General features: G+C 40.3%; 1 protein-coding gene across 1 annotated transcript in view; it reads right to left on the bottom strand.

The window, feature by feature from the left end:
* PLEKHG7 (pleckstrin homology and RhoGEF domain containing G7) overlaps positions 1 to 27010 on the bottom strand; it is a 56745-nt gene that overhangs the window by 5463 nt on the left and 24272 nt on the right. Inside the window, 10 exon segments of the mRNA XM_077111596.1 lie at positions 2349 to 2502; positions 4219 to 4298; positions 9200 to 9293; positions 9601 to 9716; positions 11119 to 11293; positions 17880 to 17993; positions 21602 to 21703; positions 22293 to 22388; positions 25549 to 25692; positions 26641 to 26736. Of these exon segments, the coding sequence (XP_076967711.1) occupies positions 2349 to 2502; positions 4219 to 4298; positions 9200 to 9293; positions 9601 to 9716; positions 11119 to 11293; positions 17880 to 17993; positions 21602 to 21703; positions 22293 to 22388; positions 25549 to 25692; positions 26641 to 26736 (1171 nt within the window).

Here is a 27010-nt window from a genome sequence, read left to right as displayed (position 1 = left end):
CTTTAAGGATCAGATTTTTGTTCTTGGCTGATTTTGGAATCCATGTCCTTAAAAATTATAACTGTAGTTCTCAGTTTTTCAAGGTTTCTCTTATCTGTTTGGTTTGTAATATGCTATAAGGGACTTTATGAGCAAAAGGATCTGCTATGGCTGGGTCTGTAAAATACATCAAGGAGATAATATAAGAGGATGAATGGCACTTTTTTCCTGATATTCTAATATAGTACTTGATATTGTTTATTGAGTACTTATTATGTCCCAGGCACATACTATGCTTCATTTTATTGGTTTACTTTTATTTTGCCTATTTTGAGTTATTTAAACCACACAGCAATCCTGTAAGACAGGTCAACTAATTTTCACTTTACAAAGGAGGAAACAGATTAATTTGCCCAAGGTCACAGAACTTGGAAAGGAGATAATCAGGATTTGAAACTAGGTTTCTGTCACTCCAAAATGCCATCTCTTTCTTCTCTCCCCAACCCTCATTCTTTTTCAACTATTGTGCCTCACATATTGTTTCTGGACAGTCAAAATAATAGACCAGAGAAATGAGAAAAATATAAAAAATATAGAAACAGGAAGTGGCAGTTACAAATTTAAAAATAAAAAAATGGGTGGAACAATAGTTAATAAAAGTATTGTTTTCATTTAATAAAGAGGAATGGGTGGGGCAGGGTGGGGGTGGGGGAGAGCATGCATCTCCGAAGGTCTTGCAGTGATGTCAGATTCCCCTTAGAGTTCAGCTCTTAAAGTTGGCAGGAATGTGGCTAAACTGGGTTCGCCATCTTGGCCCTCAGCCCCAACTGTGCCTGCTTTCCCCCAAGCTCATCCCTTTCTCTCCTTGAGACCATTTATTATGCTTGACTCTTCAAACCCATCATACTGAAGATAAAAATTCCTGGCATAAGGTTCCCTTGACTATGATAATTTGACCCTCCCCTACCCCAAAATATACTAACCAAAGAAAAGAAAAAATATGTGGTGAGTTTGTGGACCTCATAAACTGGGTCTGCCTCACCTATACTATTCAGCGATCTAGTTAGTGGGGAAGAGGAACACAGGGCGGGGGGCTGTGCCCACCAGGCAAAGATTTCGCTCCCCTAGGAATTCCCTTTATAGGCTTGCTGCTGAAAGGCTCGCAGGCTCATGCAAACTTTGGCCAATAAAGACCATAACTGGTCCCAGCCAATCAAATACAAGAAGACAAGGCTTGCCAATGTCACTCTCCGCAAATCTTATTGGAAATAGAAGGAATGGATGTCGGAATCAAAATGGATGTAGGTTTCCCCTCAGTGGAACCCTTCTGCCCTTGGGAATTTAATCATCATGTGAAGCATTTAATTATAAAACTTAGTTGTAAGCATAGCTATAGAAGTGTTCACTGTTGTGATTGTGAATTCATTCATTCATTCGTCAGTTATTATTTAATGTTGCTCTACTACGTACTAGTCTTTGAAGCTTGGGCTGGGATTTAGGGGAGTGGAGAGTGCTCCCTCTTCCCCTGCTCCTCCCATGGGACAGGAAGGCAGTCCCTCCTGCCTGGTCTCAGCTGTTCTCCTACAGCCTCTACCCAACCTCTGCTGCCTCATTAATGCTGCCACCAGCCACTCAGCACTGAGGAGACAGACATGCTCTTCAAATCCCTCAGGTCCTTTAACAGGCAATTCAAAGGAGCTTTCCTCCAAAAAGAGCCACTGATCTTTATGCTGAGAGCTCCGCAAGGGCAAGGACTGTTTCTTGTTCAGCTTTGTATCTCTAGGGTCTGCAGAGTGCCTGGCTCTTGGGAGACACCTGGGACATGTTTGAATAAATGAATACAAATGATACATATTTCTAATGTGATGTGTATATATATGTACATGCATATGTATGCACACATATACTTATATAGCTACTTCAGCCGTATTTCTAGACAGCAAAGTGTAATAACAACTTACATTTGCAAAGCACAGCCTGTCTTCCCAGTGCTTTAATAAGAGCAGTAACACTAACACTGATGGCACAATAATGATAATAATAGCTATCATTTACTGAGTGCTTTATATACTTTATTTCATTTAATTCTTACAACAACCCACTGAAGTAGAGTCCTGTTTTATCAAACAAAATGTGTGGCTTAAAAAGTTTAAGTGTTTCACTTAAGGTCACATGGTTATCAAGGGGTAGAGTTTGTCCAAGGCTCTTTCCATAACTGACTGTAGAGTGAATGGGTACATGGCCTCTTAGGAACCCTGCATTGTCTTTTATGATGATTTAAATTGGATTCATATGCTGCTACCAAAAAGGCCAACATGAAACTCTGGGATGACACACAGAAAAACTGGATGAAGAAAAACGAGCCATACCTGACACGTGGAGTGGATCAATACTTTTGACTACCAACCTATCTAGCGGGATGGGTTGATCAAGCACTGTGCATGAACCACCCTCTTTTATTACTGTTTGCAGTTCAGGAGTAAGTGAAGGACACATTAAACCAGTGTCTGAACCTCCAAGTTTCTGAAATGAAAGAGGAAAATAATACAATAAATGAAAATGAACAATGTACAAGGCACACATACATTAAGTGCATCCTTAAACAGATTCTTAGAAACAGTTGTTTGAAATCCAACTTACTATTCTTTCTGGATTTTGAAAATCATTTCCCTGAAGCATGGTGATTTTAAGCATAATATTTCTGATCTCCAGGTTTAGTTACCTAAATAAATCATGGTTGGCCTCCATTATTGAGAAGCATTTTGATCACTTTATTTCCATGGGAAGTTCTTCATTCCCAGTATCTTAATCAATAGTACTGAGTTAGTGGGTAAGAAAGAGAAGCTTCATTTTGGTCAACTCTGTGTATGGAATCTACTCCTAGACTCGAAGTAAATACCATGCTCTGGAATTTGTAAATCAATAAAACAGTTTTGAACATATAAGATGGTACATTTTTAAAAGGGTTTAGAAGATTATGTTTTGTATTATATATATTGAACCTTAAAAACAGAGTATAAAACTGATAACTAGTCCTTAATTTGGGGACAAATTGTGACATCTGAAACTAAAATATTACCTTATAATATAGTTGATATGAACTGCCGCTAATTCTTGTGCTCTGATTTGTGCCATTATATGAAGGGAGGGTTTTTTGGGGGGCGAATATTTTTCAGAGCTTGGCTTGTTCAGACATGTTAGTCAGGATAGCCTAAAATAGAAGACCATCGAAAATCCAAAGCTATGACTTTTAATTTTCTCCACAATCCGCTCTCTCTCTAACCACAGATCAGCTTTTCATAGATTGACTAATTGGTGTCTACTTTATTGATCAAAGATTTTTCAATTATTTAGCTCAACTATCCCACATGCCATCTAGCATTTTAGTTTATTAGAAGATGGGAGATATCCAGTCTCATAATGTTAGCGTATTAGTATAAGTTGAGTTATGTGGTAAAGAAATGAGTGGAATAAATCAACATTAGATATCTCTGACAGCTTAAGACATTACAGCTCCTCACTGCGCAGAGCCTCAGAGGCGCCTCCCTGTGTTCCCACTCACATACACCACTCAGCGAGGTGCGATGGAAAGCCTTTAGTGGGCCAGGAGACGGGCAGTAACAACGACAGTGGTAACCAATAACAAGTAATGTGAGAACTCCCCATACTCAGAAGAGGTGTTGTGGCTTTAGCCCCCAGGTGACTCAGTTTATCTGTGATGCCAGCAAAACACTGTGTTTGGCTTCTGCAGCCTTACATAGAAGGACACTGAAGGATCAATGTCCTGGCCTCCAAATCATCATTTTTCAGGTACAGGATGTGAGCTTCCCAGTTGGCACGCGTGGCGGATGCCACCTGGGTACGTGACTGCAGATGTTTCAGCGCTCCCTCCTGGGTCAGCAGCTCTGGCCTCGGGGGCCAATTTGGAAAAGGAAAAGGCCAAGGGAGGCAAAGGTATCTGGGCTTCCTTTGCTTAGGCAGCTCAGGCATCACAGCTCCTGGCTTTGGGGACTCGCCTCAAAAGTATCAGAGACTAAGCTGTTCTAAACGCACACTTCCTTAGCCATCCTCAGGAAATGTAACTTGCTTTTTGCTGTCGTTGTTCCAGTTCAGAGGCACACAGATATAAAGGCAGTATTTATAATGTCTCCCTATTTTAGAGGGTAAGAGCTGATTTAATGTGTAAGAATCTTTTATATTTTAATGTCACTTAGGAAAGCAGTAAGAGCAGCGTTTTACCTTTTTGTTGCGCTTAGTTTTCGTAACTAAGAGGAAATCATCAAATAGAAACAGATAAACATCTAGGAATCTTGTGCTTTCTGAAGAAAGAAAGAAAAGGTGAAATGGAGCCTTGATAGAGTAAGCAAGAGATTTTTTTTTCTTCCTAACCGAAGAATCCCTTAGAAAATAAAGCAGGTGTTTATTGTAGTCCACGAGGCTTGAAGCTCAGAGACCTTCAGTACTTCGGGATAAAACTGTTCATGTTGAAGGGATTCCTTCCTGAAGTAGACCTGATTTGAGCCCAAGTTTCTGACTTTAAAAACAGTCTTTGTAAAACAAAAACAAAAACAAAAACAAAAAAACAGTCTTTGTGATGCATTTGACCTGGCTCTAAGGTAACTCAGTAGGTGTCTAAAGGTTTTGACTCAAACCTCAAATAAATCCATCAACTAACTGAACTCGCAGCATCTGTGTCTGCCCTTGCCTGAATGGTCATTGGCAAAGATGCACGCTACATGAGAAGAGGTATTTTGTCCTTAAATCGACTCATTTCCCAAGTTTTGTGATGTTTGTATATGTGTCTAAATATTATCCATCTAGCTTTATATTTAGAATCTCTTCTGGGATCAGTTTTGATAGTCACTTAAGGAAAACAGGCTTTTCTACTTTTCCCTGAGAAGGTATTTCAGAGTTTGCACCAAATCAAATATCAGAGTATTCTGATACTTTCATTTTCTCTCTCTTAGCAAAGAAGTGGCTAAATTTAAGCAATTTCAGAAGAAAAGGCAGTGCATTCAGAGGGGATGTGATAAATAAGTACTTGAAGTAAATACAGAAAAATCCAGAAAATATTTTAAGTTTATTCTATTTTATTTGTTTGGTTGTTTGTTTATATTATTCAAGAAGTCCTTTCCCATATGCTTTTACTCTTGGAAGCTAGTTGGCAAAGGCTAAATTAATATATAGATTTACTTCCACCCTTGCACCCCCCCATTTCTTCTTTAAGTTAGAGGAAAGATTCTTTCTAGATTTGCATACAAGAGAAATCAGATATTTTAGTCAATTTTGAGTCATCCTTGAGCATTTACATAAATTTTTATTCTACCACTACTGGAAGCTTTCCTTTTCACAAAGCGGTCTGTGGCAAAGACTGCTGGCTGTCCTTGAAAAATCATTCTCCCCTTCCTTTGTAGCAATGGAATTTCCGGGTTTTAGTGTGCACATGGCCACAGAGAATGAACACTCCATTTCCCAGTTTCCCTAACTGTGACCAATGACTAACTTCTGACCCATGGAATCTGAGCACATATGTGCAATTTCTGAGTCACATCCTGAAAAGGCAAGGCTATGTCCACCTGCCCCCTTCGCCTCTTCCCTCTGACTGGAAAGGAGACATGCTGACCGGGGATCTTGGGTATCGAAGAAACCAATACCTTAGGGAGAGCTGAGCCACAAAACAGAAGGAAACTGGGTCCCTGACTACTTCATGGAGTAGAACTATCATATTGCTCAGAATTTTACAGGAGAAAGAAAGAAACTTCTACCTTGTTGAACGATTGTTATCTGTCTCTGTCTCCAGTAGCTGAATCTATGTCCTAATATGTAGGGTGAGGAATGGGACATTCAGACAATGCTGGAGCTTCAAGACCCATTAGATTTTGTTTCCCCCACCCTCAGCCACACATCTATGACTTAGGTAGGTGATCATGGTCAAGAAGGAAATAGTTATTTTTCCTTCTAATTTCAAGTATTTTATTTTCACAAACAGGCAGAGATCTTCTGCTCTGTCCTTGACTTTATGCTAGGGAATGATGAGGATTTTAACTTCATTTATTGATGCCCTAGTGTCCCACCAATCAGTCAACAGATGCTGAACACCTCCTATGCATCACTGATTAAGACAGAATCCCTGCCTTGAAGGAGCTTTCAATCTAGTGGAAGCAGATACAAAAAACACATAAGCAAAATTTTAAAATAAGATAAATTTAGGAACTGATAGTGTAAAAAGGAAAATATGGTAATATGAAAGGGAATGACTGAGGGGAGAGACTGTTGGCACAAAGCCAGACAGTTCACATGTATTATCCCAGCAATGTGGGGCTATTACATCCAGTAAAAACTTTACCAAATGATTTCATTCTGTGCAACTGAATGCTGTGGGTCTGAAATTCTGCTTAGATAAGTGGTACAAAACCTGAACCAAGACTTGCAGATTTTGCAGTTCTGTCTCAACTAGGTCTTTACTTTTTCTCATAATCTCAAAGTGTAAGGTTTTTGTTGCACTAATAGAGAATGGAGCAGCATCATTGACATTTCAGTTCTGCTGCAGCTTCAACAACATGTATTCTTTAGGCATTACAGCTGCTGGCCCCTCATATTTGCCCACTCCTTACTCATTTCTATGTAGAAATACCAATTTGTGGGGAGAAATACATTTGTGAAGTATGTACAGGCCTGAATTCCAATGGAAAGTCTGGTTAGGATTCTGTGCTCCAAAAAGTTATGAAGGCTTGTATTTTCTGGGATTAGAAAATGATAAACTATACATTTATTTGGTTAAAACAGCACATTTTTTTAAGGCTGGAAGCAATGTTGAAACACAACCCCCCATACAAGTGTTAAGCATCATGTCATCGTTGTCATCACCATCACCATCATCATCGCCATCGTCACCGTTGTCAACATCATCACTGCCACCCCCACCATCCCCCGCCATCCCCGCCATCACGTTCATCATGATCATCACCACCATCACCATCATCACTGTCATCAATATTTATAGAAAAGGTTCAGGGAATTGAAGTAGTTTTCTCAAAGCCCTCACTGGTGCTGGATCCTCTGATTCTTGGTCCACTGCTTTTTCCCCTTAAAATGACAGTCTCCTCTAACACTAATACCCCCAAGTCCGGCAAATCTCTACACCCAACTCTGTGTCAAATCCCACTGACTTTCCCTTTTTTTGACGCTATACCATATAGAGCCTCCTCTCTGATGAAATGTGATTAATACAAATTTCAATACAATACATATGCCACTAAAAAAGCGGTACCCAATGTTAGTGATGTTATGTAGTTCATTCCCATCATACTACATTTGACCCTTCAAGAAACTTTTTCTGGAAAATTGGGTCTGTTTGTTAAGACTCCTTCCTAGTCCAGCCCCTACCCCAGAGTTCAACGATAAGCACCTTCCATTCCATACGATATGTGATGTGTATCCAACCAGGCTCTTCACCAGGAGATGGTCATGGTCATCCAACTCCCATGTGACTTCTCATCATGTTCATAACTTAACCTTAAATTAAATTCAACTCCATGAGCCACCCACCCTACCATTTCAGTGTTAGTGACAAATCTTTCAGGCACAGAAATTAAAACATGAGTCTTCAACTCATTTCACTTGCCCCTTTAATCAGTCATAAAGACCTCCTGTTCTTGCCTTTGGAAGGTCTTTCATATTTATCTAACATTTTAGGACAGGCCAGTGCATCTCAAAGTATTGGAGGCTGGTAGATAGTGAAGGGGTACATCACAATCCTTGATCATTTTAAGAGGGAGAACAATTTTGGAGGAAAAGACATATGTTGAACAAGATCTGTGCTTTGTTTAATTGCTTTGATTTTTTTTTTCATAATACATAATTGTTTTAAAATTGTAAATCACATTAAATTTAACACTGTCATGTTTACAAATTGGAGACAAGGTGGGAGGGGGTGCAGGATAAAAATGGTTGAGAAAGAGCCCAGGTTCTTCTTATCTCTCCCTGCCTCACCACAGCAGCTTTGGGGCTGGTCTCTGCTCTCTGCTCTCTTCCTCTCCACCACTTTATGTATTGTTCTAGGTAACTCTGCCTTAACCACCCTTATAAGCCTGTATTCAAGAACTCATTGACTTCTTGTTGCCTATAGTTTCCTGGCAGGTCCCTCTGGTTGGCTTCCAGTGCAGCTGCTGCGATTCCGGAAGCTCCTAGACTGAGGCTCACTGCCAAGAAATGGAAACTCCTCAAGTCTTGATACGTCATCTAAAAATGATAGGAAATGTAACTTCTCTGCATAACTCACTGGAAGAAGACAGTGTGTGAAAAAGCACTTTGATGTAAAATGCTGGGCATGTCCACCTCTCCTATAAGACAGCTATGAAAAGAAAGGAAAACTCTAGCTGATGGAGAGGTTGCTGGCACTGGCCCAAGGTTGCAGAGGTAGAAATGGTTGTGCCAGGGAGTGAGCCAGGCTGGCAGTCTCCAGGACACTACCCCCTAGTCACTCTGCTGAAGCCTAGTCTTTCAGCTGACTTCTGCCTCTGAGCCTTTCCTGTTGCTGCATATTCACCTGGAATGTCCTCTCTCCTGCCCTTCCATGGCCTCCATCCTTCCTGTTCCTCAAAGTCTGCCCCCAGTCCCATGTACTGAAGTTTTTCCTGGGTATTGCAGCCTCACAGGCTTCCTTCTCCTCTGAACTTATATTGCAGAACTTAATGTTTGTTTTCTCCCCTCCAGGTATTTTATTTCCTCATCTCAAGGAAAAGGATGATACAGAATCATTATTTTATATCTTCCAGTGTTATCTACTTAGCACAATGGATGGTACATAATAGGTTCTCAATAAACACTTGATAGGTTGAGTATCAGCGCATGGGAAGGGTACAATGATGATGAGGATGATGAGGATAGCAGCTAAAATTGACTGAGGGTTTACTATATTCCAGACCTTGAATGAAGCTCTTCATGTGTTATCTCTTTCTAACAACAATGCTCTGAGATTGGTTTTGTTATCCCCAGTTTACAGACAGCAAATGGAAGGCACATAGCTAATTACTTTGTGAAATTTTTGTTCAAGCTGGGGCTTGTGTGGTTCCAGAGGGCACTCTCTGAATCACATTTTCTACCACCTTGGATCCAGCAAAGGCAGTCCCTCCTACCCTTCTGTTAGGAACAACTAAGCAGACTTTCATTATAGTTACAAGTTAGCAAAGATGGGTTTTCAAAGGAAGCAGTTATTTACCTGCAAGAGTTAACTTTCCTTCATAGAGAAGGTGTCTGTTGGTCGGTGACAAGATGTTTTCTGTCATGTGTTCTTGAAAGATGTGTTTCAAGCACTTGCAAAATAAGGGATAGAGATTAGTGATTTGAAGAGAACATATTCAAGGAGGTAGGGCAATAAACTCTATCTTGGAAGTTTGCAACATTTGGAAATGCCAGTAGATGGGCCACCTGGAAAGAATGGGAAATGGCATAATTGCATCACCTCCATACTTAAAATACTAAGTGGTTGAAGCCTTTAGTTCTTGGTCAGAAGACTAGATTTATTCTTCATGTGGACAGCTGGGGACTTAAGACTACTGTATTTCCACTAGAGACAAACTTCCAGAAAAGGATTCAGGTTCTGATTGCTCCTTTTTGTACCTCTGGAATGAAAAACCTTTTGTCTCTATCCCAAAGCGGAGGCCACACTATAATCTCCTGTAGATGTCTAAATTTTTGGAAATTGTCAAGCCATTTCACTTTTCCTTCAAGATCTCCTGAAAGATAAGAAACATCCAATATGTTTTTAAATACATGTGACATTGCATCATACATGCATTTTAACCAAGAGCTATAGTAATAATTTAGAGACACTGATTGCCCTGTCCCTGTTGGCAATTAACACATCTTAGAAAAACTAACTGATTTGAAACCAGCCTCTTGCAAAGAAGAAGAAAGCTTCACTAATTAATTTAGGAAGTTGGGAATGTATTGTGCATTTTTATTTCAAGAACACAAAGCCCTTAGTTTTATCTTACTCCCTACACCACATGGTCTGTGATTAAAAGAAGAAAAAATACTAACAAGGTCAAACATATATCTTTGTCATAATTATAAAATATACTTTTACTTCAGGATAAGGATGATCATATCTTCTTGGTAAGAACTCATTTTCTCTTCTGTAGGTTTGTCTCTATTTTCCACCCTTTTCTAATAGCATGTTGTTAGTGAGGTTTTGAAATAATTTTTGGAAATAGGCAATCCACAGACCCACAGAAACGCATGGCTCTGGGAGTCCCTGAGAATGCGTCCCATTAAGGCAACAGACTTAAAGGAAGGCCACATGACTCTCTTCCCTCCACAATGAGAATTCTTTTTTTAAAATATCTCCAGAGAAGATGCTATTTCCTCATAAACCTAATCAAATGAGTGAAAATCCTTAAAATTATTTTACAAGTTTAAAAAAGTCTGTCCTTAATGGAAGTTTTGTCTTGTTCATTTGATAAGCTTGATTTCCATTGTGTCATTTTATAATTTGAATTAAAAATCCAAAAACGTAAGAAACCCCACTTGAACGCACATTTTGCTTTTGAACATGTGAATGGGAAAAAAACTGTAATTTCTACACAGTTGTGATCACTGAGTGTTCTCTCTGATGCTCCCAAGGAAACGCTGGCTTATAGACATACATCACAAACTTCAATTCTATAGAACTACACCAATAACCTTAACTCATCACAGGGCTTGTTCATTTCCCACCCCGACATTTCAGTTCTGGAGACTGCAACTGGAATTATTTATCCATTGGCCCTGAATTTTGGTGACTTAAAAAACAAAGGAATGGCAATTTATATTTGAAAGGGCTTCACTGGGTGTTTACTCCTACCTGCTATGTTTGGGAGTCCAGAATGAATGCTAAAATCAGAGTGCCTTCAATCATCTGGGAAGTAGAACTTTTCCTGCCTGAACCCTTGGAGATAGAGCCACGTCCTGTTTAAATTTGGTGCTAGAGTTCTCACAGGACTTGCCGGGCTGTGACTGGAGTCCATTGCTTTGTGTGCGCATGATTTATAATGCCCTCAATTAAACTCATGTTTCTGAGAGCCATGACCAGATGGCCCCTCAACACTTTCATTAAACTCACACTAGAGCATTTGGCTGCTAATATCAGGGACTTACGGATTGACTTCTCCACCTTTTCCTTGATGGAGTAGATTGTGATTTTGTCAGTGGGGTCTGTACTCCTTTTCCAGATATTCTTCAGCAACAAGGGGTACCGAGTGAGCCTGTGGAGTGGGGCCACCAGTAGCTCAGGCAGGTGAAGCCGTCGGCACTGTTCATTTTGCTCACACCACTGCGGAAGGCAAAAGACATACCAGAATGTCACTTCTCCTGTCAAATTACCTCTCTTGGGTTTTACTCAGAAACAACACAATACACCTGTGAGCTTGCTGGGAAAATTTTAAGCCATGAACTTGAGTTTGATTTTGAAAATCCCATCTTAAACTTCTTTTAAGCACATCTCTTTCCATGAGTGCCAAATTCAGGATCCAAAATTGGGCTCTTGGATATGGTTAGAAGTGTTACTGAGTACTACTGATTGCAATGTTATTTTTCAATTAAAGAAATGAAAGAATCTTCCCTAGCAACAGGGTGGAGGCAGCAGCCACTAGCACCACTTACGAGATCACGGCCCAGTTCTCCTAAACAGGGAAATGTATCAAGATCCAGATGCACAGGAAAAGTTTAAACCTTATTAAATCCCCTAAAGAAGACACATTTTTTTTTTTTTTTTTTTTTTTTTAAAGGAAAGACAGAGAGAAGGAAGGAAGGATAGAAGGAAGGAAGGAAGGAAGAAAGGGAAACATTTTTAAACATTTTCTTGTTTTATTGTATTCTGTTTCTCCGTTTTTGTTACATGGGCTGGGGCCGGGAATTGAACCGAGGTCCTCCGGCATAGCAGGCAAGCACTTTGCCCGCTGAGCCACCGCGGCCCGCCAAGAAGACACATTTTATCGGTGGTGCTGAAAAGGCTCCAGCCTCAATTACCCTTGTTGACTTTTGGTGGATGAAATTTGAAGACATCATGGTGAGTGATGATGCTAAACACAGAAGGGCAAATATTGTATGATTGCACTTATATAAAATAATTAGATATGCAAATTTGTACAGTTAGAAATTGGAATGTAGGTTACCAGGAACAGGACTGGGGAATGGGGAATTAATGCTTACTTGGTACAGACTTTCTGTTTGGGGTGATGGGAAAATCTGGGTATTGGAGAGTGGTGATAGGAGCACAGCCTGTGAATATAATTAACAGCACTGAACTGTATACTTTGAAGTGCTTAAAATGGAAAATTATATGCTGTATATATGCTACCAGGATAAATATTTTTTTAAAAAAACCTATAGAACCTTAATGTACCCAAAAGGTATACCCTAATGTAAACTATGGATAATAATTTAAAGTTAAAATAATATTGGTTCATCAGTTGTAAAAAAGTTATCACATTAAAGCAAAATGTCAATATTACAGAAAACTCTGTGTGTAAGAGAGGATTATATGGGCATCCTACTTTCTTCATGATTTTTCTATAAACCTACAACTGCGGATTATATGGGCATCCTACTTTCTTCATGATTTTTCTATAAACCTACAACTGCTCTAGTCATTAAAATGACTGATATTAACAAAAATATATATCATGAGGGGGGTAAGTGAATGGAAGTGTAGGTGAAATAAGATGACAATGAGTTGAAAATTGTTGAACCAGGATGATAAACAGACAAGAGTTCATTATACTTGTTTCTTTATTTTTCTGTATGTGTCTGAAAATTCCCATGATAAAGTTTAAAATATTTGTAAAAAGAGTTTAGTTTTGTCTGACGGTTTCTCTTTCTCCTTGGCCCTCAGGGAGTTTCTGGTTTTACCAGCTCTGCTCCCATTGTTACGGTGGTGCACAGTGACGAGAACTGAGCCTCAACTTCTACTGGACAGTAGAAGGAAGGGGAAGGATTCTTACTTGGTGGGTCAGTTTCTTGGCTCTCTGTTGTTGGAGAGAATCAGGGTAATGGTCAAAAATGAAGATAAAAGTGAAAACAGAAGTTGAAGAGGCTCAGTTGATCTACATGATATAGAGAGGGGATGGGAGAGAAAAAGGAAATGCAAAATTTTCAATAGGGAGAGTTTGGGTTTGGAGAAAGGCAGATACAGGATGTCTGGGCATTGAGAAAGACAGGGAAGAAAGAGAATTTCAGCAAGTATTGCTTTGGGTTATGCACTGGATTTCTAGGATTGCTATTTGACAAACACAGTAAACTTGAGAATATCTTTTATGTTTGTTTTATCTGCTGGGCCATTTCTTTGAATGTGACAGTCTTGAAACTCCAGCTTTTATGAAGGTGGCACATCACCCATAGCTGGCTGGTCTCTGCCTAATGTGCAGATACGTACATCAACAAGTATTATTTGGGGGTGTATTCTTGTCCTATTCTCTTATCCCACCTACTTATACCAAATTCATCCTGAGTTCAGCTATAAAGTGACCCTGCCCTTGCACTAAATATTTTTTTCTCACAGCAGGATATACTCTCTATTCTTCTTTTGCATCCTCAATCTAGTAACAGGTTTTGTCCTTTGCCTCATGACCCAGGGTCTTCAGGACCAGCCCCAGTAAGCCAGGCACACAATGGAAGGTGCCTTCTTCTTTCCCCAAAGACATCTTTATTGCCAATGTTTATGCCCAGAAGTCAGCCCTTCCATTTTGGAGATCTTGGTACAATTGGCTCAATCCCCATAAATCTCATGGCCAATGGAAGTCCAAAGCCCTCTGTGCTGGTTTGAAAGGATTTATGCACCCTAGAAAAGCCATGTTTTAATCCTAATCAATCTTGTTAGAGAAACCGTTTCTCTTAATTCCTATCCAAAAATGTAGGTTGGAAACTTCATTAGGTTTTCTCCACGGAGATATGTCTCACTTACTTGTGGGTATTAACCTTCCATTAGAGGGAGATATGACTCCACCCATTCCAGGTGGGTCTTAATTAGTTTACTGGAATCCTTTAAAAGAGGAAGCATTTTGGAAAAAGCTTGAGAACAATGGGAGAGCAATAGAGCAGAGTCACGAGAATGTCAGGAGCAGCAGAAACATGAGAACTACAGAGTCCACCATCTAGTGACCTTTGGAGATGAAGGAGAATGCCCTGGGGAAGCTTCATGAAGCAAGAGGCCTGGAAAGGAAGCTAGAAGATGTCGCCATGTTTCCCACATGCCTTTCCAGTTGAGAGCGAAACCCTGAACGTCATTGGCCTTTCTTGAGTGAAGGTAACCTCTTGTTAGTGCCTTAATTTGGACATTTGTATAGACTTGCTTTAATTGGGCCATTTTCTCAGCCTTAGAACTGTAAACTAGCAACTCATTAAATTCCCCTTTTTAAAAGCTGTTCCCATTTCTGGTATATTGCATTCTGGCAGCTAGCAAACTAGAACACCCTCCCTTAGATATTTTCAGACTCACAGAGACTGAGATTCTAATGGCTTTCTCTAGCCCCCAGACTCCTATTTCCCCATGAAATGGCATGGACCAAATGCCAAGCCTAGCCCCTTGGTTGGTTACCTATGAAGGTTGCCCCTGTAACCTCACTCATGCCAAACGTTTTGTAAGTGTATATATTTATTTTATTGAAGATTTTGGGGTTGTGGGGAGGAGTCCAATATTCAACCCATAGTTGCCCACCATTTTGTTGGCTCCATTCTCTTCTTTGGGAAGAAAGAGCTCTTTCTTTCTTGGTACCTCTCCAAACCTCCTCCCCTCCCTCTCCCAGCCTCATGCATAGCAATTTGCAATTGTCTTTCATATTCTGATCCTGTCCTGGGCAGCGGTGGAGAGGTGGGGGGTGGTGGGGGTGGGCTCACCCTCCTGCACAAGCAGCTTTATCAAAGTATTTCTTTTAAAAACATCCAGGACTCTTGCTCACAGGAATTCTGATGGGTAACATCTTCTCCACTCTCCTCTATAAAGATGACAGGCCATGAAAGTGTGCACAGAATTGATAATAGACAGGGCTCTAGGGGCCAGGCCTCAAGGACAGGGAGGCTGAGGGATCACCTTCTTCTCGGTAACCCAGATTCCTCTTCTGTAAAATGGTGGAAGGTACTAGATTCTCTCTGAGTTCTCATCAGATCAAACTTGCCATGATTCTTATTTGGGTTGGAAGGTGTTATGGTTAGGGACACGTGTCAACTTGGCCAAGTTGTGGTACCTGTTCATCTGATTGGGCAAGCGCTGGCCTGTCTGTTGCAATGAGGACATTTCATAGGATTAGGTCATGATCACATCAGCTGCATCCACAGTTGATTCCATTTGTAAATCAGCCAAAGGGGAGTGTCTTCTGCAATTAGTGATGCTAAATCTAATCATGGGAAGCCTTTTAAGGAAGACTCAGAGGAGACAGATTTCATTCCTGCTTTGGCTGGTGAGCCTCTCCTGTGGAGTTCATCCAGGCCATCCATCGGAGTCGTCAGCTTCGCAGCCTGCCCTGTGGATTTTGGACTCTGCGTTCCTGTGGTCACGTGAGACACTTTTATAAATTTTATATTTACAAGTGTTCCCTGTTGATTCTGTTTCTCTAGAGAACCCTAACTGATACAGAAGGGATGCAGAAAGAAGGAAGCAAGCTCTGGAACTTCAGATGTGGGAAAGCTGAGAATGGCAAATAAAGAAGAGATGTGGAGAGGAGTAGCGAGGTGACCTTAATAGCCTATGACCGTGCTGATGACCGTACTGACCAGGCTTTGTAGCAGCATTCCAGCGCTACCTGCTGGTCGTTTTGGGTGGCTGGGGAGACTGACTGATTCCTCAGCAGCAGTTAGAGACCATCTCAAAACACATAGCCCCAGACCACTGTCCCAGATTTCCATGCTGCAGGGAACAGCTCTGGCTGCCAGTGTGCACTGGTATTCAGGGTAAATGTGAAAACTCCCCTTCTCCCCCAGGTATCAATCAGTGGTGAATAATTTAGACAGGAGATCTGGTCAGGGATATCTGGGGCTTTTAGTGTTTGGAAGTCCCCACCAGAAGAAGGAAAAAAATATATCTGACGATTGTAAAAGTGAAGATAGAATTTTTTTCTTTCATCTCTCCATTGGCTTTATGTTTCAGATCCATTAAGGGAAGAAAAGAACATCTCTGACAAGAGAGACTGGATGTAAAATGCCTTTGCATTGATGGGTCTAGATCAATGGAGCCTAATTTTCTTTTATAATAAACATCCCATGTGTTTAGGGCACAATAAAAGAAGTAAAGGGGGCCTAATAAAAGTGTTCTCGTCATACATCTGTCTTGGTGGGAATGAGACCCAGGCCTGGGGCAACCAGCATTTTTTTTGGAAACTTTGGAAGTCTACTTGACCTCTCTAAGCCTCCCCTGCAAAATGCAGACAATAAAAGTAGACATACTGTTCTTAGAACAGTGCCTAGCATATCTCAACACTCAATCAACCGGAGCTACTTTTCTTGGCGATTGTTTGTTGCCACCTTGTTATAAAGTATCAGTTTTTTTCTCTGCCTCATTTTAACTGTCTCTAAAATAGCAGTAAAAATTCTCATCTCATCGAAGTACAGCAGGATATTATCTATTCAGGAAGCCCTGCCCCACATGGCATGGAGGGTAATTTCATCTGAAGGCATTCCTGGCCAATTTCAGACATCACAAATAGGACACAAATAGGACACAGATTTAAGTCCTAAGAGTAACATTGCTTCTGGTAGAACTTAGTAGGAAAATGAACATTGGCTTCAGACAGGTCTACATTTGTATCTTGTTTCTGCTCCTTAACAACCATATCTTTCAGCAGACTGCCTAATTTGCTGACACTCAGTTGTGGAGGTGATGCCAGTTCCCACAGAGCTGCTGCTCAGAGAAGGAATCTGCAGATCTCCTGCATGCAGCACAGTTCCCAGCCCAGAGCAAGGACTCAGGAATCATTTGCCTTTATCACCTGGCTGTGGAGGACAGACTGGCTTTCAATGATCACCCCCTCTGAACTCCCTTCCAGACTGCTCATCTTCGTTTCTAGATGCTGACACATCCCTACAACGGGAAAGAGCCCCAGCAGTTGGAAATGGTTTTGGTGTAAAGAGCACTGGGGTTTTATCTAAAGACTTTGCCACCTACTGGCTTTTGCAAACTTGCAGAAGTCACAGCACCTCTCGGAGCCATGAGGACACATGGGAAAAACAGAATCAGCTTCACAGTGTTTTGCTAATAATTAAAGGAGATTTTTGAGAGCTTCTTTCTTAAAGCATTATGCACATGATAAAAGTGTCATGTGCTGTCATTACAGCATTGCATGCTCTACTTCTTTCCCCAAGCTGCTTTGAACGTCATGTATATTTTATATGTAAATATAAAGTACCTTTCTTTTGACATACAATCAATATAGGATTTCCCACAGTTATTTGAAAATGGTGGCTGAGCCTTGCTCCATTTATCTTTCCCTCAGCCATTCAATCGTGCTCTAGTTCGCCCTCTGGGGACTCCATTAATATAGGATATCATATAGGTGGGGCTACTAGTTTTTGTCAGTAGGGTCTTGCTAGTATCAAATCCCACAAGAGCCAAGCTTCTAGTCACAAACAAAGCCTGGGTTTTTATTCTAGTTTTCTCTTTACAGTGTACCAACTTCTACCACAAAGAACAAATAAAATATGTCTAAGTTCTGGCCAAAACATTCAAGAGGGGTACTGAATGATACAGTGTTTCCAGATGTGCACCATTTCAAATTCCTAAGTGTGCAGGAAGGCAGATTTGTGGTTGCAATTTATCATGGATAATTTAGTTTTCTTCTTTCTCATTTAATTTGAGCACAATAACTCTCAGTATTCATTACACTCAAAGAGTCTTGGGGAAAAATAGAAAAGAAAAGAAAATGGTACTTTACTTTTAAATACATTCCAAAGTCATCTCTCTGCCTCAGGCTCTCCAGATAAAAGACAGCGGCTGAGTAATTCAGGCAGTAGGTCTGGTGGCTCTGACAGAGGCTGCCTCGGAAATACTGGAGAGGAGAGGAGAGGAGCAGAATAATCAGCATAAGTAGAAGCTGACCGTGACAGACTTTCTCTTTCTTTACATTTTTATCATTAGCTAGAACAAAGTAAAGGGGAAGAGCCACTATTAATAAGCAAGAGGTAGCACTATGTGGATATAAACAGTGCTTTCATAAAGAACAGGTAATCACAGTAAACGTTCTTTTGAAAAATATCTAGTGTTCCCATAATAAACAGTTAACAGGTAGGTGTGATGGTTGGGCTCTGGGGTCGACTTGGCCAAGTGATGCTGCCCAGGTGGTGGTCAGGCAAGCACTGACCTGACTGCTGCTGCAAGGATATTTTATGGCTGGCTGATGAACCCAAAGGCTGGTGTAGTAAATCATCACTCATGGCTTGCAGCTGTGGCTGATTACACCTGCGACCAACTAAGACGTGTCTCCCAACCATGAGATACTCCGTTCAGCTGAAGGCTTTTAAGGAAGAAGAGAGACTCTTTTCACTGCTTCTTCTGCCAGCCAGTCTCTCCTGCGGAGTTCATCCAGACCCTTCATTGGAACCACCAGCTTCACAGCCTGCCCTACAGATTTTGGACTCTTCCATTTCCATGTTTGCATGAGACACCTTTACCAATCTCTATTTACAGATCTCTCCTGTTGGTCCTGTTTCTCTAGAGAACCCTGACTCCTACAATAGTCTTTGTGTTTTTTCCCTATACTGAAAGAAAAGTCTACTTAGGACACCTTGATTTAATTCAACCTTTACTTCTTGGTCTATGCTTTACTGAGGCCCACACACCCTGGACAACACCTAATACCAAAACTGCCTTGAAGTTCAGTGCCCACATTGGGTGACATTAAGCATGTGCTGGCCTAATGTGGTTAAAATAACAGCATTTAGCATTTCTTGAATATTCTTCAAACAGGTCCATAAATGAAAAGTTCCTGCTGGTTTCTAAAACTGGAGTCAGGTCAGGTTTGAGGCCCCCTTTAGTAGCATGCATTTCATGCTGTGGTCTTACCTGATCTTACACATATTTTCTAACACCATTCTTCTTTATTCTTACTAAATGTCCTAAACCTGCCATAATGACTACACATTTGTAAGCCACCTGGATTTCATTTTGGGATAAGGCTAAAATCAATTCATATACATCTGCATACATATTCATGTATGTACATACTGGTATATGTACATATATGTGTGTGTACATACACACATATGCACGCGTCCTCACATATAATGGTCAAATGCTCAATCTGAGCACACCACCCAATCTGGAACCAGCTCAATTAACTATTTTTCTTGGTGATGGCTTCAATTCTTTCTGTATCAATAATGCTTCTGGCTCATTACTGACAGGAACTCTCATCCCTCTTTTTCAGGAATCCATAGTGTCTGCCCTGCTGCTAAGCCTATGTTCCAATTGGTAGATTCATTGAGTAATAGAACAAGTAATAGGTCCCACTGAGTAATTTACAATTGTGTTATACTGTGGTGGAATCAGAGGAGGACACACTTGCTGGTAGTGTTTTGACAAAATGAGTAGAGAAACAAGATCCAGTCTAGAGATTCACTAAAGGAGGTGACAGTAGTAAACTCAGAGGTGAATCAAACCCAGAAATAAATTTTGCTATAGGCCCAGAGTGGACAAAAAACTATGGGGAGAAATGTCAAACCTTGACTTCAGTAAGGAGTAATTTGAAAGAAGATAATATGAGTTCATTTTGGAGAGTGGTGAGAGTTTAATAGCTAGACAGAGGAGAAAGCTTCTTACAGGGTAAAGAGAAGGTCTTCTTACAGGGTGCTGAGGGGCCTGTGAAATATTGTGGGCAGGAGGTAGTTGTTAAGAGGCCAAAATTAAGAGGCATAAATGATCAGGTTTAGAAATCCAGTTCCACCAACCATTAGATGTGTGACCTTGGCTGAACTGTCTAGCCTCTCCAGGTCTGTTTCCTACTCAGAGACTTCCTCAGATGGTTTCCATGTGAATAATAACTGTCCCAGCCTTCCAGCTCAGGAAACATCATGTGTTCATCTAGTTCCCCTTCCTGGGGAGGAGTTTTGTCCAGCGCCACTGAAGTTATGCTTGGCCATGTGGCTTTCTTTGGCCAACGAAATGTGAGTAGATAGACCATGTGTTGCTTCCAGGCAGAAACTTGAAGAACCAAGGATTGGTCTGCCACATTCACCAGTGCCTTTGTAATAGCAACTGGTAGCGTGCCTGGTAGTGGCTGCTTCGTCATCCCGAGTCCCAGAGTGAGGACAATAACAAACTGGAGGCAGAGCACAAGTAACACACGAATCTTTTATAAGCCGTGGAAATTTGGGGATCGTTCATTTACTGCAGTGCAACTGAATTTAACATGACTGATATTTTCACAACTTTGAACCTTTCCAATTTAAGAAAAGTTTTTATAGTCCATCTTTGCACATTCGTAACATGGTTTGGAGCATTGACATGATTTAAATTATAGACATCTAGTGAAGAGTCTATTAATATTGCATTCTTTAGTAAGCTATAAGTGTACCTGTACATTTTGGCAAGAAGCTGGTATTTCTCTGAACTATTAACTAAAAACTAAATTTAAAGTTTTTCTGACTTTTAATAAATTGAGACAGCATCAGACTTTGGCAAATTCCCAAAACTTTATATTCCTTATCTTTGCTTACAAAGTTATTCTTTTTCAAATGAGTTTTCAAAGTTCACTAAAGGATATCCATAATTTATATCTAATTTCCTTCTTGTTTTTGGCTTGTTAATGCTCTTCCTACTTCATGTCATCTCAAGTATCATTTCCCCAGGAGCATTCCCCACTATACTGTCCACCTCCTTACAACCTATTAGGCTCCTTTGTTGAACACTCAAAATCAAGGTTTCTTTTTTCCCCAACATTTATCTCAGTTTGATCATATAACGATTGGTGCCATCATTGAATTAATTTCTCCCTCATTAGAGCAGGAGCTAAATACAATTTTGTTCATTATTATGTACAAGTCTCAAACCCATCCATCTAGTAAGCATTCACTAAATATCAATCTACGTTTTAAATAAATTTTGATTGTAAGAATACAGATTTTGCTAAATACGAAGAGATAGGAACTGGACTAAAAGCTCAAAGAAAAAAAAAAGGGTAGGGGCTCCAAAAATCTACTTGAGGATTAGATAGCATTTATCAAACTGGGGCTACAGTTTTTCCTTTTTCTCCTCATTCCACACACAGAATAATTAGCAAGCGTGTTGATGGATTTGAAGGTTTATTTTGTTCCTTCCTGAGAGACTAGCCCTTTTGTTAGAAGAACTGAACCATGTAATTAGTACACTAAATATTGCCATGAATTTTGCTTTAAATTGAGTCATTTAAAAAACAGACTTGGAAATGGCTTTTCCACACATGCATATTTTTGTTTTAATACAACATTCACAGGCGATGTGACACTGGGAAAATAGAATCTGAAAGTTATTTTTGAAAATGTTGATTGGCAGGGAAAGGAATGTTTGTTTGTGGGAAGGCAGTGGTGACACTTTCCTAGGAACAAAAAAATCAAGTAGATATCAACAATTTTCCCAGGATGGGGGTGAATTTATAGTTAAGATCTCCCAGAAGGCTTTTACCTTTGTGAGCACGGAAATGAAATCCATCGATGGTGCCATTTCGGAAGCATCTATATAACCCTTGATGCTGCTGAACAGACCGGTCACAAAACCAAGGCTTGTCTAGGGCCAGAAGGAAGGAAATCAAGGGTAGAGCCGAGACCCAGGGGTAAGGAATAAAAATGTGATGGATGTGAAATTTCCTTCTTACAGGTGTTTTCCATTCCAGATCTATCTCCTAGCAAAATTCAAACATTAATTTTCCTCCACTCTCCAATGTGTATTTTCTTATAAGTTGTTGTAAGTTTTACTTGTACATTCTTGTTGGTATTTCTCTGCCCTTACTTTTCAGAGGAAAGATATTATTTATTTGCAATAGATACAAGGAAAGATTGTCAAAATTGAGAGTAATTATGACAGCAATGGAGATCAGGAACATATCTACTTTCTCAATTAGTTATGGAAAAATGGAAAATGTTACTGTAGGGTAACTAATATCTGCAATTTATTGGGAAAATGTCAATGCATGTTTAGATTTCCTTCTTATTAACCTAAATTCCTGACATAAGATTATATAGGGATGAAATAGTTCATATTCCAAATTTCAATATGGATAGACTACAACCCACAGGAATAGACCAAACATGAATTTTCACTATCCTCTGGAAAATTTCTAAAATATGGCTACAGCCATCTTTTTTGTCTGGCTCACCTGACTTAACTCCTCCAGGTTTGCAAAAAGTCTCCATAAATCCACATCCAGGAGGTATTCATGAGCTTGTAGATATTTTAATGTATTCAAAAAGATCTTTAAAAAAAGAAATGCACATTATTTTCTGCCTTTTAATTTTGAAGTCTGCCCTTTGAAAGAACATTGAACATAAACCTCCTATGTATAAAAACTCAGTATTCTCAAGTTTGAAGAACTTTGCTACAAATGATGACATTTAAACTTCCTAAAACATTGGAAGAGTGCTCTTCAGTATGAAGTTGTTTATGAGAACCCTAACAACTTTCCTTTTGAAAAATAATCTGTTCAAATGGACTTTCTCTGCCAGCAGTGCCAACGAAACCCCAAAGGGTCCATTCTTGTCAAAACCACTAACTTGATATCAAAACGTTTATGTTGTAGTCTCACATTTCTTCCTTTGCAAATTAATACAAATGTCCTCTACTTTCAAGGAATTTAAATGAGAGAATTAATGAGTTAATATCTGATAAGCAGTAAAATGTTTAGATTTAGATAAAGGTGTTAAATATTAATGAAAACATTAAGGGAGTATTTGTGCTATTATTTCTTGATTTAAGCTCTCACTCAATAGTATACCATAGCAAATCAAGAAGGAAGAACTTCAATCCTTACTCACAAAAATACTGCCCTCATTCTATAAACTTAAAGTGAGATTGATGCACTGAAATTGGAAAACTGTGTGTGTATATGTATATAAGCATTCAAAGGGACCAGTTATTTCAAGAATTTTAAGTGTGAAAAGACCGGTCTTGGACCACTAACCTTCTCCAATTACCATTTCCATTTTATTTACTTAGAACAGTGGTTCCTGCACTTACATCAGAATTATCTGGAGGACATGTAAAACCAGAGATTTCTGGGACCCACCCCCAGGAGTTTCATATTTAGTAGGTCCATATAATGGGATCTGAGAACATGCATTCCTAACAATTTATGAAATGATTCTTAAGCTGTTGGTCTGGGGGCAACACTTGAAGAACCACTGACGTAGAACCTCCCAAATCCATATGTTATTATTTGTCCAGAAATCTGTTAAAATCTCAGCAATTAAAATATGTAATTTTCAGAAACAGAACTCATCACTACAGATAAATTAGGAAAATTTATGAGATATTCCTTTGGCCATAATATTCTTTGCTTTATAGAAAATATTGCCTTCTTTAATTTATTGGGTCTTTCAGCATATTTACCTTTAAGAATTCAATCTACACGCTGCTTTAGGGAACTAAAATTGACTGTATAAAGGGAAGTGTATGTATACTCTAAATATACATAATATACCTGGACATTTGGGAATAAATATACTTAGATTGACCTTTTCTTAAATAGAAATGCTACTGTGAACAGTCTGTGGGGGTTACAGTGGGATAGAAAGTTCTATGTTGTTTATTAGGGTAAGGAAGGCAGCACAGCTCAGACTGGTAGTCCTCTGTGATGAAATTTTACTGGTTATTTCCCAGCTTCAGGGCTCCAACTCTCCTTGTACAAGAGTATCCTGGTCCTCACCTCAGTATATATATACTCTTCCCCATCCAGCATCTGTGCCATGTGGGAAGTTGCCCTCTCTCCCAGGGGTGGGCCTTGTTTGCCCTAAGCCGGCCAGTTCACTCCTTCCTTAGCCAGAGTGATTGTCTCAGGGGTGAGCATGTGACATAACCCAGCCCAGATGGAATGACTCTCAAGACTTCTGCTCTAAGTGCTGAGAGGAAATCCCCTTTCTGTCTCTCTGCATGGCTCAAGTACAACAGACAATTAGTGACCACCTTGCAAGCCAGTCATGGGATAAGGCTGATGCCATGAAAGGCAAGGGTAAGAGATGGAAAGAAATGTTATCCTTGGTTTTGAGCCCCTCAAACAAACCAACCTTGCATTCTCGTCCACCTCTGAACTCTATAGTCATGTGGACCAATAAATCCTTTACTATTTAAGTCATTTTCTGTTACTTGCTCCTAGAAACATCCTAACTGATACAGTCTCCAAGTTTCAATTTTTTCATAGAGTATCTTTGTGGTTTAAAATTTGCTTGTAAAGTACTTTAGGACTGTGACTGACAATAAATATTACTTAAGGAAAATGGCTGTCATTTCTATACCACTTGACAGATTACAGTTAACTAGTTTGATCCTCATATCTTATGAGGTCAATTGGTATTGTTAGCCCCCTTTTATAGCTTAGGACAGAGTTCATGAAATCTCAGCCCACAGGCTAAATCTGGCAGCAAACTGTTTTTTTAAATAAAGTTTTATTGGAACACAGCCATGCACATTCATTTATGTACTGTCAATGCTGCTTTCACAATGTAATGGCACAGTTGAGTAGTTGCAACAGAGACTGTATGGCTTGCAAAGCCTAAAATATTTACTATCTGGCCCTTTACAAAACAAGTGTGCAGAACCCTGTCTAGGACACGGAGGACTAGACTTTCCTAATGTCACAAAGCACAATATCTGAACTAGATCTGGGACTTGAACTCAGGTCTCCCATCAGTGCTTTTTCTCTGAGTGAGACAGTAACCTGGATTTGAAGGTGCTGATGGGCAGAGACAACCTTGGGAGCAAGATGGCCCATCCTCTCCTGTGGTCCAGGGAGAAAGCTGTTTACTTTCCTCTCTCGTACCCCGGGGTTCTTCTACAAGGAATTCTCTGTTCAGAGCCTGGCCAGATCAGGGCTGCAACACTGCTCAACCTCAGGATTGTGGACCACTCACACGGAAGACACTGGTTATACCATGAATACTCTGTCATTAAATGCACTGCCTTACATATGAGTGGCAGCCCCAGTAATCTGTGACCATGGTCTTGTAAGTGATAGAGAGCCTATACCCAGCTCTGTTCATGAAGGAGTAAAACCTCCAAAGGAGGACACTGTCCAGAGATGGAATGGGCTGATCTTGCAGTAGTTGTGAGCTCCACAGCATGAGGTGTGTGCAAATACAGGGTGAGAGAAAGGTAGAAGAGATTTGGACAGCAGATGGGGAGTTGGACTAGTCTACTTAGAAGATCTCACCCAATACTGAGAGGCTATGTTTGAGAAAGGAATGAAGAGAAAACAAAGTAGTACACAAACAAAGATAAATAATAAATAAAATTTTCTTAAAGACCTCCTGAAAAGGGGAAGAGCGACTAACTTTCTTTGTTTAGCATGGAAGAGGAAAACAAATCCCTAAAGAATCAAATTAATATTTTTCATTTACTACAAAAATTAAACCCAGCATTACCATCTTCAGGACTAATAAATGGTCCAAAAAATAAGTGCATTCACTTGTGAAAAGTTCCCACACAGCCTCTTGCTGCTTTCTGCAGTCTAATTGATCAGTCAGAAATTTCTGATGTGTTTCCATGACTTCGTTCCAGCTCTTATCCTGTGCATGGGGAGAGAAAACGAGAACAAAGCATTCCTACCCCGATGGATTGACCCGTTTGCCTTTTGCTTTGGCTGGCAGTCTGGTACGACAGCAATCCCCACATGCAGGATTCCCCACTGCTGGCCAGGGCAGCCCTCAAACAACCCAAACTGCAGCTCCTCTCTTTGTGGCTTTGGGATGCCAATACCCTCCCGGTGTAAAGCATGGCAATGCACAATGCGTTATTTCTAGGGTCAAATGAAAAGGAAGTCAAATGGGTGTTCTTTTAAGTTATGTTTGAGAATTTCATGAGTCCTTTTCAGTTTATTGTACAAAATAATCCTCAGGGGTACAATGGTAGTTCAGTGGTAGAATTTTCATCTGCCTTGCAAGAGACCCAGGTTCAATTCCTGGCCCATGCATTTCATACCCCCACAAAGAAAAATTCAACAATGGTGCTGCAATAACAGCACAGTCACATGGAAAAAGAATGAAATGTGACCCCCACCACACAGCATACAAAACACAAAACAAAAGGAACCCTCAAAGAACCCCAAGCCCAGAATTGGAATTTCTGATTCCAGGTTCCATTGGCAAAGCTTCTTGAAATCAACTCCTGTAGAATTTTAGAGCTTAAAGACACCCTTAGAAATTGTCTTCTCAAAAGCACCTTATTTTTCAGATGGGAAATTAGGGCCCGGAGAGGTGACAGTGTTGACAACTATTAACTTTTGTAGAGGGCTCCAGGTCTAGAAAGAGCTCTCCTGTCCACGGCCATCATCAAGGTAAAATGACCTTCCCAGGGTAGCAGGGTGCATTACAGCAGGTCCCGCCCTCCCAGCCCCAGGTGCCTCCTGCCTCCTGCTGTCATCAGAACAAGGCAATGATATAACAACTTAAAGTCACAACTTATAAAACAAAATAAAGACAAAAGCCATGACATGGAACAGGCGATCTCTGAGATACCTTAAGGCCGTGGAACTCATAGCCTCTGAAGTCCGTGATCTTCACAGCAGAAAGGCAGTTTTCCAGGTCAGCTATCTGCTTGTGTTTGTCTTTGCCCTGCTTAAGGATGGTGAGGAACAAGAATTCTTTAATGACATGACTTTGGCAGCCTCAGCATCTTTAGCTCATACTTTAAAATTCGGGAGAACAGATCACAACATTTGGTCTTTAAGCCACTAAGAGTTCCAAAGGCATTTCAGAGTCACAGTCTTGCCTACAGGATGAGCGGATGTCAGATCTGGAGGATGGAAGCCCCAGCCTCTCCCTTCACTAATGAAGAAAGTCCAAGGCACAGGACAGTCAGAGTGCAAAGAGATGGGCAACGAGTCCA

This window comes from Tamandua tetradactyla, chromosome 7 (genome assembly GCF_023851605.1).
Source record: "Tamandua tetradactyla isolate mTamTet1 chromosome 7, mTamTet1.pri, whole genome shotgun sequence".
Classification (NCBI taxonomy): Eukaryota; Metazoa; Chordata; class Mammalia; order Pilosa; family Myrmecophagidae; genus Tamandua; species Tamandua tetradactyla.
The sequence above is the reverse complement of the archived record's forward strand: the minus strand, read 5'-3'. Positions and strand labels throughout refer to the sequence as shown.